Raw genomic sequence first — 15,000 nt, 5'->3', positions numbered from 1 at the left:
ACACAGTACAAGTCACCAGACCCCTCAACAAACAACTGAACTTAACACATACAGCACATATACAGCATGCACACTGGTCAGTGCTATGTTGTGTAGTGTTGTGTAGTTTTGTGTAGTGACCTGTTGCACTGTTACATACGTTACACATGAACTCTCATGTAGTGGTCGGTGAAGCGCTCTATTCAGACCCATAACTGAGAGAACACCCAGAGCCTGAAATGAATCTTGACTTGACACATAACACCCACAACCTCATTTGGACTACTTGCACACCTCAGTTTACTTTACATTGCACATTTTACACTTTAAATGTCAAGAACTTTTTAATTTTCATTTTAGCCATATATACCATATATATATATATATATGTGTGTGTGTGTGTGTGTGTGTGTGTGTGTACCAGCTCTGACTGTCTTCCGTGTGATGAAGATTTTGGACCTTCACTGAGATGAGGGCGACTCTGTGAGGATCCTGAGACATCTACAGATCTACCAGCTCCAGTTAGACTCTGCGATACTAAAGAGGAGATGTAAACTCCATGTGGTCTTTGAGGACAACAACCTCCTCATCACTACAACATTTATCAGACTGTATATTTATAATCACACCCCCAGTGTCACCCAGATGAGGATGAGGTTCCCCTTTGAGTCTGGTTCCTCTCAAGGTTCCTTCCTTTACCATCTAAGGGAGTTTTTCCTCCCCACATTCATCTGAGTCACCTCAGACTTGTTCATTGGGGATAAATACAAACACATTTAAATATATCTAATATTAATCTGGAATTCTGTATTATATTAATCTTTATATTATTCTTTATAATGACCTTTTGTTCTATGTTTATGTTCTGTAAAGCTGCTCTGAGACAATGTCAATTATAAAAAGTGCCATACAAATAAACTTGAAGTGAAGTAAATTGAATATAGCTGACAGTAGACTGAACAGTGTTTCTCCAGGACCAGGATGTTAGATAAAACCACACAAGCCACATAAACAGTCCTTCACTATCCTCTGGGGCTTTACTAATGCATTCAGTATAAAAGTGAGTCATATGAATGGTCAGACACAGTGGTGTGACCCCAGATAGTGTGATGACAAAGTGTTAAACACAGCTGATGGGACTTTATTCTACTGTATTTCATTCTCTTATATTTAATTCTTTTTCCTGTGTTTTCATAAAACCTTCCTTTACCTTGCAACATACAGTAAAACCCCGTCATGCAGCACTCAGTACTGTAGTGTGTCCTGCTTCACTGCGCCGCTCAGGGATTGGTTGTGTGGTGGATTAACGGGTGAGGATGTGGCAACCCTCAGTTCTGCAGGAGGATGTGTTGAGTATGGAGGAGAATCAGATGAGTCTCACGGCGCGGTGATTCACTCACACAGGTATTCATATCACCTTCATAACGCCTTATTATACCACATCATCTGTGTCGTTTACTGTTACACACCAATTACAATTCTCTGCGTGTGTGTGTGTGATGTGATGTGTGTGTGTGATGTGCGTGTGTGTGATGTGTGTGTGATGTGATGTGTGTGTTTGTGTGTGAGATGTGTATATGTGTGTGAGATGTGTGTGAGGTCTGTGTGTGTGTGTGTGTGATGTGTCAGTCACAGCTGCAGAGAAACGTCGTTACATTAAACCCTGATTTAATGATTATTTGATGATTTTCAGTGATGTGTGGACGTGTGAAGGACAGCAGGTGCTGCGTTTGAAGCTCCTTTAATATCGCTGCACTTCTCCATCACGACACCCTTCCTTTCTGTTCTGTATCTGTCCCTTTTCCCATTCGTTCATCCCTACATCATTCCTTCTACACGCACAGCATCAGGTTTGTGTCTAAAGACACACACACACACACACACACACACACACACACATTTCTCTCTCTCAAACACACACACACACACACACACACACACATCACAAACACACACCACATCACAAACACACAAACACACACCACATGCACATCACAAACACACACACACATCACATACACACAGCACTATAAAATCCTGCACAGACTGCATTAGTCTCTAATGCGTGAGTCACGGGGAACACACACACACACATACACACACAAACATATTTGATATTTGTATTTAAATACTGTTCAATAAGCAGGTCAGATCTTCATCTGCTCCCTTTTGCAGTGTTTATATATAAAATAATTATTTGATCATTTTTGTTCTTTCTCATGAACACTAAAGTAAGAGTAATATGAAACTGACAGGAAGTGACCTCAGTCAGTGATGGATGTGACCTGGCTCATTTTTTCCTCCTCACACCCTGTAGTTTTAACAGGTTTGAGGTTTTGAGATTCCTGATATCACACACACAGTGACTGAACCTGTTCTGAGGAACCCTGAAGTCTGGCTTTAGTACCATAAGTATGTATGATTCACCTGGAGAAGTGTGTGTGTGTGTGTGTGTTGTGTGTGTGTGTATGTGTGCGTGTGTTTGTGTGTTTGAGAAGAAGTGTGTGTATGTGTGTGTGTGAGAAGTGTGTGAGAGAAGTGTGTGAGTTTGTGTGTTTGAGAAGTGTGTGTGTGAGGGAGAAGTGTGTGTGTGTGTGTGAGGGAGAAGTGTGTGTGAGAGAAGTGTGTGTGTGTGTGTGAAGTGTGTGTGTGAAGTGTGTGTGTGAGAGAAGTGTGTGTGTGAGAGAAGTGTGTGTGTGTGTGTGTGTAAGAAGTTCATGCCCAGAAACAAAGGCACTTTTCAGGCACTGGTGTGATAAACGAGATGTTTATAACAGGTTAGAAGTGAAATAGAATTGAATAGAATTTAGTACCTTTAGTGTCTGTTATGTTAGAAGGTGATAAAGTTTAAGAGGCTCTGATTATACAGATTTAAATAATAAACTGTGAAATATTTAGTAAAGATGTCCTGAAGTTCTGAGAAAAGAAAAGAACAGTTTAAAACTTTATTATCTGAGTCTCAGTGTTAATGAAATAAACTAGAGGTTAATGACTAACTGTAGGATTTGTGGAGAAATAAATCCGGTGTCAGACATTTGAGCTTCTGCTGGAGATTCTGGTGCAAAGAAGATTTATGAATTTACTGAAAGTTTCTCTGGTTTATTTACTTTTTAGCAAAAATCTGATTAACAGCATGAGAAACACCTCCGAGCAAACATGCTGAATATTTAATGTTATTTAAGACTTCACATATACAATAATTCTGTTTGTCTATGTCTTACATCAGCACATTGTATTCAAACACACACACACACACAAACACAGAGGTAAATCAGCTATGATGCAACAACAGGAAACAGTTGAGGAGCCGAACTACTACACGTTTGCTGTCTAATCTGTAAAGTAATCTGTATGTAAACCTCTGTTATTACACGAAACCTCACACTGGTCAATTAAATAAGGTGTAATGATTATTTTGTTTTGTGTGCGTGTGTGTATGCGTGTGTATGTGTGTGTGTGTGTGTGTGTGTGTATGCGTGTGTGTGTATGCGTGTGTGTGTGTGTGTGTGTGTGTGTATGCGTGTGTGTGTGTGTGTGTGTGTGTGTATGCGTGTGTGTGTGTGTGTGTGTGTGTGTATATGCGTGTGTGTGTGTGTGTGTGTGTGTGTGTGTGTGTGTGTGTGTGTATGCGTGTGTATGTGTGTGTGTGTGTGTATGCGTGTGTGTGTGTGTGTGTGTGTGTGTGTGTATATGCGTGTGTGTGTGTGTGTGTGTGTGTAGGATGCCGCCACCATCAGACATTGTGAAAGTGGCCATTGAGTGGCCAGGAGCTAACGCACAGCTCATCGAGATCGACCAGGTGAGAGAACCTCGAACTCTTTAATCATCTGCTCATTTCTTTTCATGATTTATTTTGTAATTTTGCAAATTGTGTCTGTGTGTTTGTGTGTTTTGTAGAAAAAGCCGCTCTCCTCCATTATAAGAGAAGTGTGTGATGGGTGAGTGACTACGACAGAATACATTTATTAATTAATCACTAGAATATCAGTCTACATTACAACACAGAAGGTGGCATTGGTCTTTAAGAAAGGGGATGTGTGTGTGTGTGTGTGTGTGTGTGTGTGTAATGTGGTGAAGGAGTCTCCAGTGTGAGGTGTGTGTACCAGTCAGATTTGAAGCTGGAACTTGAAGTTCTCCACATCTTCAGGACAGAGGAGTTTGCACTTCTGTGTGTTTCTCAGTAACAATGTTCTGCTAAGCTGAGTAACAATGTTCTGCTGAGTTCTAGAGCTGAGAGCTGACATGCTCATTAGGGATAAATGTTGGAGATAAAAAGTATTTTCATTTTAAACCTTATAAATGTTATTCTAGATTTCTATAATTCTGTTCTGCTTCAAGCTTTATAAATGTAATTTAATTGAACATACAGAAATTTGGGAAATCAGGGCCTAAAATTGTGTAGAATTCTCTCATAGTTGATTACAGTGGATTACCGTTGATTACGCTGGATTACAGTGTATTACAGTTGGTTACAGTGGATTACAGTGTATTACAGTTGGTTACGGTGGATTACAGTGTATTACAGTTGGTTACGGTGGATTACAGTGTATTACAGTTGGTTACGGTGGATTACAGTGGATGTGCTGTTCTTTAATAAATAAATATGTTAACTATTGATCCTGTAACAGAACAGGAATAAACCCCAAAGGGGGGATATCACTATAGGCAAATAATCGGTGGATCTTCTGTATTTGTAGACAGATGTAAAAAAGAGATTAATTGAGAATCTTTCGCCATTATAGCGCCCCCTACAGTCTAATGTTTTAGCTTAGTAAGCTTCTTTTTTCCTCCTGTGTACACGTGTGTTGGAGAAGTAACCCTGGCCATTTACTTTGACTATGTGAAAGACAGATACATAAATCCGGTGCTTAGAGCCCTGATGATGTCAAAATTCTATAATGTTTTTGATGGAGTGATTGATTTGTGTTATCAGATGGTCTCTATCTGGTTCAGAGCAGTTTGCTTTACGCTATGCTGATGGAGCTCAGCTTTATATCACCGAACAGGTAAAACACACACATACACAGCACACACACATACACATCACACATGCACACACGCATATCACACACACGCATACATACATACACACACATACATACACACACACCACACACATACACACACCACACACGCACATACACACATCACACACACGCATACATACATACATACATACATACATACATACATACATACATACATACACACACATACACATCACACACACACACGCATATCACACACACACACACGCATACATACATACACACACATACATACACCACACACATACATAAACACACATCACACACACACGCATACATACATACATACATACACACGCATACAAACACACACACACAAACAACCACACACAGACACACACATACCTACACACACACACACCTCACACACACACACACACACAAACAACCACACACACACAGACACACACATACATACACACACATACACACACACAAACAACCACACACACATATACACACACATCACACACACATATATACACACACACATCTCACACACATACATACATACACACACACATACACACATACACACACAAAAGATGTGTGTAATCCGAATGATTAACATTGAATGTATTTGTGTATTTCAGAGCCGTGGAGACATTAAGAACGGCACCATCCTGAGATTAGCCATCTCTCCGGTAAACACATTGTTTCTCGAAACTTAATATAATATAAAATGATCTTATATTAATTATTTCTTTTCTTTCTTATGTCAGTTTGATATTAAACCTGCTGCTATGAGGAATATCAGAACATTAGGATATGAGCTGTGATGTTTGATGCTGATAATACTAACACACCTGAATAATTACACAATTGGAGAACAGAATTGTGATAAGTGTTAGTTGTGACCATTTATTTGTGTGTTGGTGTTGGTTACAGACCCGAGCGGCTCGTCAGCTACTTGACAGGATTCAGTCTCTAAGCATCGACGCACGTCTGGAGGCCCTGAAGGAACTGGCCAAGCTCTCAGCCGACCCCACCTTCGCCACTGAGTTCATTAACATTGAGGGAATTAACACACTGGCTCGACTGGTGGAGAGCGGCACACAGTGAGTTATACACACACTAACACACCTTGCTAACACACCATGATAACACACCATGCTAACATCCCACCATGTACCATACTGCCGATCACTGCAATATCCGCCCACTTTTACTCAAATCCTCAGTCACGGCTCACAGGTACACACTGCATCATTGGCTGTGTTCAAATGTGCAGTATAATGATTTACACTGTTATTGTATGCTGTGTATGTTATTGTGTGTGTGTGTGTGTGCCTGTGTGCCTTTCTTTGTCCATTATAGTTTTGGTGAGATGCTAGCCTTCACACTCACTGCATTTCTGGAGCTGATGGATCACGGCATTGTTTCCTGGGATATGATATCGCTGTCCTTTATTAAACAGGCATGTAAACACACACACACGCACACACACCTATGTACACAGGCATGGGGTCGATGTGGGTGGGGTTACAGTGAGGGGAAGTTGATAAATGAAGTATAAAGATGTCTCATGTTCCACTTCTGAGTCTCTGCTGTTTCCTAGCAACCATTGCTATGGTATTGTTATTGATCTTTGTCTTTTTTGTTCTGTATTTCTCTCTCTGTCTGTCTCTCTGTTACATAGTAACTAAATAGTAGTAATCTAGACTGGGATGTGTGTAGCAACTGGAGTTCATGGACGTGTTGTGTTCAGATCGCAGGTCATGTGACCCAGCCTCTGGTGGACGTGTCGATCCTGCAGCGTTCTCTGGCTGTGTTGGAGAGCATGGTGCTGAACAGTTGCACACTTTACCACCGCATCGCTCAGGAGATCCCCATCACACAGCTCATCACACACCTGCAAGTGTGAGCACTTACACACACACACACACGCAGACATGCACAGATACACCTCTAACACACACGCACACACACACACTACACTACACTCACTACACACATGGCTGTGTCCCAAACATCACAGTGTCTAACAGCAGTATTCCTACTGGAGTCTTGACTACAGAGTTAATACTGAACTTAAACATGTCAGTATTCAGAAGTAACTTATCTGGAGGAACGAAGTTATACAGTGAGAAAAATCTCCAGACAAATCTGGCAGCCTCAGAGATGTGAGCTACATGCAGATTTGTGTACATCAGAACATCTACAGCAGCAGCTGTGTAACTGGATGTGGAATACTGTGTGTGTAAAATGACATGTTGTAGTGTGTAGTGAGGAGCTGTGGTGTTTGGGACAGAACCGTGGTGATTATTAGATGATGAGAGCAGCTGAAGAGCGAGATACCTTTAACTGTCTGATCTCAGGTCCAATCAGGAGATCCAGACATATGCCATCGCCCTGATCAACGCTCTGTTCCTCAAAGCACCTGAGGATAGACGCCAGGTATACTCACACACACACATACCCACACACATACACACACGTACACACACATACCCACACCTACACACACATACACACACGTACACACATACACACACATACAAACACATACACACACATACACACACATACACACACATACCCACACACATACACACATGTACACACACATACACACACACATACACACACGTACACACACATACCCACACCTACACACACATACACACACGTACACACATACACACACATACAAACACATACACACACATACACACACATACCCACACGTACACACACATACACACACATACACACACATACACACACATACACACACATACCCACACACATACACACATGTACACACACATACACACACATACACACACACACACACATATACACACACATACCCACACGTACACATACACATACACATACATACACACACACACATACAGTACCCACACATACACACACACATACACACACATACCCACACACACACACACGTACACACATGCCCACACATAACTCACACACACACACGTACATAAATACATACATACACGCACATACATATATACACACACATACTTACACACACACATATACACAAACACACACAGTGAGCATGTCATTATTTTTGCTCTTCATCCCTGTTTCATATTGCATTTACTCGTCCTTCACCTTGTGATTCTCCATCTATCTCTTCATGTCTATCTTCTTCATTCTTCCATCATGAGTATGACGTACACTCCTGAGCTTCATGTCTCTTTGTGAGTACTCCTCTTTCTTCCTCCTTCTCCTCCTCCTCATCCTCATCAACATCATCAACATCATCATCACTCTCTCTTTTCCACAGTGCATTTCATCACAGTATATTTCTGTGATTATTATTCTTGTGTTTAGATGAATTGTGTTTTTGGAGGATTTACTTTTAGTGTGTTTGCTTGTGTATTTGTTTGTTTATTAAAAAGTACAGAAATCAACAAACAATACAAAACAAACAAAAACCAATTCAACAAACTGTCACTATACACACCGTACACTGTATAATTACACACCACTTTATCCTTTGCTGAGCAATTACTGACTCACAGGTGTGCACACACACACACACACACACACACACACACACACACACACTGCAGTTACACTGCGCTCTAATGTAAGTGTTTTACTGTGTTTCACACTGGATTTAGGATTCAGAGGCTTAGTGGCTTAATATTACAATGTGTGCATGTGTGTGTGTGTGTGTCGTAGGAAATGGCCAGCACATTGGTACAGAAGCATTTGCGCTCCATCATCCTCAATGTAAGTTTATTTATTAACTCCTAGTAACAAACGTTGCTCAGGTGCTGTGTGAGTGAGAGTGACATCTTGGTTCTGGTCCAGATTTAAACATGATTTTTACACATTTGGATTTTTTTTGCTATTTTTTGGCAGCATGTAATTCGAGGGAATCGACCGATTAAAGCAGAAATGGCACACCAGCTTTATGTGCTGCAGGTTTTGACCTTTAACCTTTTGGAGGAGAGAATGATGACCAAAATGGACCCGAATGATCAGGTGACATTATGTACAGCTTTAGTTAGAACACACACACACACACACACACACACACACACACCATATTTACTCCATGTAAATTTTATGACTAGACTCAGAACTGATTCAGCCATTTCATTACTTTGCTCTTCTACTATTAATCAACACTACAGTATATATGTACTGTGTGTTCTAACTAAAGCTGTCGCTGTGAAATATTGTGTGTGTGTGTGTGTGTGTGTGTGTGTGTGTGTGTTCAGGCTCAGAGAGATGCCCTGTTTGAGTTGCGCAGGTTGGCGTTTGATGGTGAGAACGACCCAACGGGAACTGAGAAGAGAAAAGCTCTTTACACTAAAGACTACAAACTGCTTGGCTTTACTGTGAGACACACACATACACACACATATACACACACATACACACATATACACACACATATACACACAAACACACACATACACACAAACACACACATACACACACAAACACACACAAACATACACATATACACACACACACACACAGACATACACACACAAACACATACACACATATACACACAAACATACACATACAAACACACACTTACAGACATACACATACACACAAACACGCATACACACATACAGTACACTAATACACACATACACACACGCACACATACACAAACACACAAATACACGCATACACACATAAACACACACACCCATATACCCACACATACATGCATACACACGCAAACACACATACTCACACAGACAAACAGACACACACGCACACACACTCACAGAAAAAAGAACGAAAGAAAGAACGGGTGTTTATGTGTGTATTACAGAATGGTGTAAACCCTGCTCTGGATTTCACTCAGACTCCTCCAGGACTACTGGCCCTTGATAACATGCTCTATCTCGCTAAAGTTCACCCTGATACCTACACACGGGTAACACACAAACACACACACAGCTGTACACGATTAATTACATCACACTCACACTGGATTTAGGACACAGAGGCTCAGTGCCTTAATATTAAACACGTGTTTTCAGCAGTCTGTGTATTTGGATTAACGAGATTTTGTGTTTGTTGTACACTTGGGACAAAACATCCTGAAATTTAAATCTAGATGCTTTATAATGGTCAGAATATTGGAGCATGTGACTGATTGAGGTGTTTCGTGTTGCCCAGGTGAGTCCTGTTAGACTAACACCATTATCCCATTATTTAAACACAAAGCTGTTAACTTGCTGGTAAAAAGTCAAACCAACATAAAGACCAGAGCGCTGTCTATGAGAGAAACACAAAACATTCCGAAGGGAAGAAAAGAGAGAAAATCCCTCAGAGCTACTGCACAAACACTGAGCATAGACAATACTCCAGTCTGTAATGTCCTGAAACCACTGGAGTGATGAGCAACAAACACTGAACAGATCGACCAAGAAAAACAGCAGCAGCTGATGACAGAGAAGCTCAACCACAGTTCAGGGTGAAGGTCTCAGCATCCACTGTTCTTTAGTGCATAGCTCAAACAAAAGAGTTGGCCTTGTTCCAGTAATGTCAGAAATGTGTTTGTAAATGTTTTTCACTTCTGTGTGTGTGTGTGTGTGTGTGTGTGTGTGTGTCAGATTGTTTTAGAGAACAGCAGTCGTGAGGATAAACACGAGTGTCCATTTGGTCGTTGTGTGATTGAGCTGACGAGAATGTTGTGTGAAATACTGCAGGTTGGAGAACTACGTAAGTAACACACACTATATATATATATATATATATATATATATATATATATATATATATATATATACTATATGTATTTTTTTTAAATTCAAAGAAAAAATAAATGGAAATAAATGGAAAAGTAAATATTGTGTGCGTACATATGTTTGTGTCTTTGTTTGGGTCTGTGTGTGTGTGTGTGTCTGTGTGTGTAGCAAACGAGGGGTGTAATGATTATCACCCAATGTTTTTTACCCATGATCGAGCATGGGAGGAGTTTTTCTGCGTCTGCATCCAGCTACTTAATAAAACCTGGAAGGAGATGAGAGCCACAACTGAGGACTTTAACAAGGTTTGTGTGTGTGTGTGTTTGTGTGTGTGTGTGTGTGTGTGTGTGTGTGTGTGTGGTTTCTCTGTAGCTGGCCACACACTTTTGTCTTCATCATTGCCACCAAGAGAGCTTTAATATACTTTAATACAGTTTAGGATACAGTGCCTTACATACGTATTCAGACCCCTGATCAATTCTCTCAGATTATTAATATATAAATGTTACGCTGAAATTTCATTCTGATGGATATTTTATTTGAAAAAACTGAAACTCAAAATCAATTATTGGAAGGTGACATTGTGTTTTTGTTGAAAAATATTATTAGGAAAAATAAAAAACGTAAGCATCGTGTTTGCATAAGTATTCAACCCCCACATATTAATATTTATTTGAACCACCTTTTGTTGCAGTAACTGCTTTAAGTCTTATTTATACATACTGTATCTACCAGCTTTGCACACAGTGATGAATTCCTCTTGGCAGCTGAGTCACTCACATGCTGCTGTGAGTAATGGCTTCTTCCTTGCCGTCCTCCCATTCAGGCCAGAATTATGCAGTGCTCTTGATGGTTGTCTGGTGCACCATTTCTCCACTTGTAGCCGCTGAACTCCTTTAAAGTGACTGTGGGTCTCTCTGTGGCTTCTCTCACAAGTCTCCTTGTTTTGAGTGACGGCTTTTTCTTGGCACTGACTGACTGGTGTGTTGACCTTCCAGTTGCTGATTATTGACTCAACTGTGCTGAATGAGAGAGACAAACGTGAATACTATTTTGTACCCTTTCCCTAATCTATCATTTTTATTTCTAACTTGCTCTTTGGTGTTCATTTTTTCTTTACATTAACAGTCTGACCAGTGAACCTTTAACAGTGGGTTTTTATCCAAAAATTGTGATTGCATGTTTAATTACTTCAATTTGTTATGGGAATTTCTTTCATTTGTTAAACCTTGCAGCTTCCATAGTTCCATGTTTACACAAGAAACACAATGTTATATTTCAATAAACAATTTTGAGTTTTTTAAATAAAATATCCATCAGAATTAAATTTCTGATATTAAATATAATTTAATAATATGGGAGAATTGATCAGGGGTCTGAATACTTTTTCAATACTGTATATGTGTGTGTGTTTGTGTGTCTGTGTGTGTGTGCAGGTGATGCAGGTGGTCCGTGAGCAGATTGTACGTGTGTTAGCGATGAAGCCACTGACTCTGGATCAGTTGAAGGTAAAGCTGTACAGTTTGAGCTACTCAGAGATCCTGAGACTGAGACACACTGAGAGGGTGAACCAGGATGACTTCCACTCTGCTCCTATCATGTGAGACACTTGTATACTCTATAACACACCCCTACATAACCACACCCCTATATCCACACCACTCTATAACCACACCACTCTATAACCACACCCCTTTATAACCACACCCCTCTATACCTCTAGAACCACATCCCTCTATAACCACACCTCTATAACCACATCCCTCTATAACCACACCTCTATAACCACATCCCTCTATAACCACACCTCTATAACCACACCCCTCTATAACCACACCCCTCTATAACTCTATAACCACAAAGCTATTCATAACCAGCTCTCTACTACTCTGGAGTTGCCCACGGTGAGAGGCGGCGGGCTGGTGTGGGCTTGCTCGTAGCCCCCCAGCTCAGCAGCCATGTGTTGGAGTTTACCCCGGTGAACGAGAGGGTCGTTTCCCTGTGCCTTCGGGTTGGGGAGAGGTCTCTCACTGTTATTTGTGCTTACGGGCCAAATGGCAGTGTAGAGTACCCGACCTTCTTGGCGTCTCTGGGAGGGGTGCTGGAAAGTGCTCCGACTGGGGACTCAGTCGTTCTACTGGGGGACTTCAACGCCCACGTGGGCAGCGACAGTGACACCTGGAGGGGCGTGATTGGGAGGAACGGCCCCCCCGACCTGAACCCGAGTGGTGTTCTGTTATTGGACTTCTGTGCTAGTCACAGTTTGTCCATAACGAACACCATGTTCAAGCATAAGGGTGTCCATCAGTACACATGGCATCAGGACACCCTAGGTCGGAAGTCGATGATCGACTTTGTGGTTGTTTCATCTGACCTCCGGCCGTATGTCTTGGACACTCGGGTAAAGAGAGGGGCGGAGCTGTCAACTGATCACCACCTGGTGGTGAGTTGGATCCGATGGCCGGGGAGGAAGTTGGACAGACTTGGCAGACCCAAACGTACTGTGAGGGTCCGCTGGGAACGTTTGGCAGAGTCTCCGGTCAGAGAGATCTTCAACTCCCACCTCCGGCAGAGCTTCAACCAGATCCCGAGGGAGGTTGGAGACATTGAGTCCGAGTGGACCATGTTCTCCACCTCTATTGTCGACGCGGCCGCGCGGAGCTGTGGCCGTAAGGTCTCCGGTGCCTGTCGCGGCGGCAATCCCCGAACCCGGTGGTGGACCCCGGAAGTAAGGGATGCCGTCAAGCTGAAGAAGGAGTCCTATTGAGCCTGGTTGGCTCGGGGGACTCCGGAGGCAGCTGATAGGTACCGGAGGGCCAAGCGAGCTTCAGCCCGGGTGGTTGCAGAGGCAAAAACTCGGGTCTGGGAGGAGTTCGGTGAGGCCATGGAGAAGGACTATCGGTTGGCATCGAAGAAATTCTGGCAAACCGTCCGGCGCCTCAGGAGGGGGAAGCAGTGCCCTGCTCACACTGTTTACAGTGGGAGTGGGAATCTGCTGACTTCGACTGGGGACATTCTTGGACGGTGGAAGGAGTACTTCGAGGATCTCCTCAACCCCACCGACATGTCTTCCACTGAGGAAGCAGAGGCAGAGGGCTCGGTTGAGGACTCGTCGATCCCCCAAGCTGAGGTCACTGAGGTGGTTGAGAAGCTCCTCAGTGGCAAGGCACCTCTGGATGTTGTGGGGCTGTCTTGGTTGACACGCCTCTGCAACATCGCGTGGCAGTTGGGGACAGTGCCTCTGGACTGGCAGACTGGGGTGGTGGTCCCTCTGTTTAAGAAGGGGGACCGGAGGGTGTGTTCCAACTACAGGGGGATCACACTCCTCAGCCTCCCTGGAAAAGTCTATGCCAGGGTACTGGAGAGGAGAATTCGGCCGATAGTCGAACCTCGGATTCAGGAGGAACAATGCGGGTTTCGTCCCGGTCGTGGAACACTGGACCATCTCTATACCCTCGCCAGGTTGCTGGAGGGTTCATGGGAGTTTGCCCAACCAGTCCACATGTGCTTTGTGGATCTGGAGAAGGCATTCGACTGTGTCCCTCGTGGTGATCTGTGGGGGGTGCTCTGGGAGTATGGGGTCCGGGGCCCTCTGCTAAGGGCTGTCCAGTCCCTATATGACCGGAGCAGGAGTTTGGTTCGCATTGCCGGCAGTAAGTCAGACTTGTTCCCGGTGCATGTTGGACTCCGGCAGGGCTGCCCTTTGTCACCGGTCCTGTTCATTATTTATATGGACAGGATTTCTAGGCGCAGTCGGGGGCCGGAGGGAGTCCAGTTTGGGGACCACGGGATTTCGTCTCTGCTTTTTGCAGATGATGTTGTCCTTTGGCTTCTTCAAATCAGGACCTTCAGCGTGCACTGGGACGGTTTGCAGCCGAGTGTGAAGCGGCGGGGATGAGAATCAGCACCTCCAAGTCCGAGGCCATGGTTCTCAGCCGGAAAAGGGTGGCTTGCCCCCTTCAGGTTGGTGGAAAGCTCCTGCCTCAAGTGGAGGAGTTTAAGTATCTTGGGGTCTTGTTCACGAGTGAGGGAAGGATGGAGCGGGAGATTGACAGGCGGATCGGTGTATCTTCTGCAGTGATGCGGTCGATATACCGGTCTGTTGTGGTAAAGAAAGAGCTGAGCCGCAAGGCGAAGCTCTCTATTTACCAGTCGATCTACGTTCCTACCCTCACCTATGGTCATGAGCTTTGGGTCATGACCGAAAGGACAAGATCCCGGATACAGGCGGCCGAAATGAGTTTCCTCCGCAAAGTGGCTGGGCG

At 43.1% G+C, this 15,000-nt stretch overlaps 2 protein-coding genes across 6 annotated transcripts in view; one reads left to right on the top strand and one right to left on the bottom strand.

The window, feature by feature from the left end:
- Positions 1-15,000, bottom strand: part of nckap1l (NCK associated protein 1 like) — a 131,663-nt gene that overhangs the window by 38,225 nt on the left and 78,438 nt on the right. The window lies entirely within an intron of this gene.
- Positions 1,294-15,000, top strand: part of elmo2 (engulfment and cell motility 2) — a 17,798-nt gene continuing 4,091 nt past the window's right edge. The window contains exons 1-17 of one of the 5 annotated variants that reach the window (XM_060858465.1): positions 1,294-1,383; positions 1,673-1,829; positions 3,700-3,778; positions 3,877-3,917; positions 4,913-4,985; positions 5,621-5,671; positions 5,916-6,085; positions 6,345-6,444; positions 6,736-6,881; positions 7,346-7,424; positions 8,694-8,744; positions 8,877-8,999; positions 9,239-9,358; positions 9,814-9,918; positions 10,601-10,709; positions 10,904-11,040; positions 12,172-12,335. In XM_060858465.1, coding sequence (XP_060714448.1) covers positions 3,701-3,778; positions 3,877-3,917; positions 4,913-4,985; positions 5,621-5,671; positions 5,916-6,085; positions 6,345-6,444; positions 6,736-6,881; positions 7,346-7,424; positions 8,694-8,744; positions 8,877-8,999; positions 9,239-9,358; positions 9,814-9,918; positions 10,601-10,709; positions 10,904-11,040; positions 12,172-12,335 — 1,547 coding nt within the window. In that variant the 5' untranslated portion in view covers positions 1,294-1,383; positions 1,673-1,829; position 3,700. Of the gene's footprint in view, positions 1,384-1,672; positions 1,830-2,331; positions 2,392-3,699; positions 3,779-3,876; positions 3,918-4,912; positions 4,986-5,620; positions 5,672-5,915; positions 6,086-6,344; positions 6,445-6,735; positions 6,888-7,345; positions 7,425-8,107; positions 8,207-8,693; positions 8,745-8,876; positions 9,000-9,238; positions 9,359-9,813; positions 9,919-10,600; positions 10,710-10,903; positions 11,041-12,171; positions 12,336-15,000 lie in introns of those variants that run through there. The other 4 variants (XM_060858462.1, XM_060858464.1, XM_060858463.1 and 1 more) reach the window with 4 other exon arrangements.

Source organism: Tachysurus vachellii, chromosome 22, assembly GCF_030014155.1.
Source record: "Tachysurus vachellii isolate PV-2020 chromosome 22, HZAU_Pvac_v1, whole genome shotgun sequence".
In the NCBI taxonomy this organism is placed as follows: domain Eukaryota; kingdom Metazoa; phylum Chordata; class Actinopteri; order Siluriformes; family Bagridae; genus Tachysurus; species Tachysurus vachellii.
Note: the sequence above shows the minus strand (reverse complement) of the source record. Positions and strands in the feature narration are given on the sequence as shown.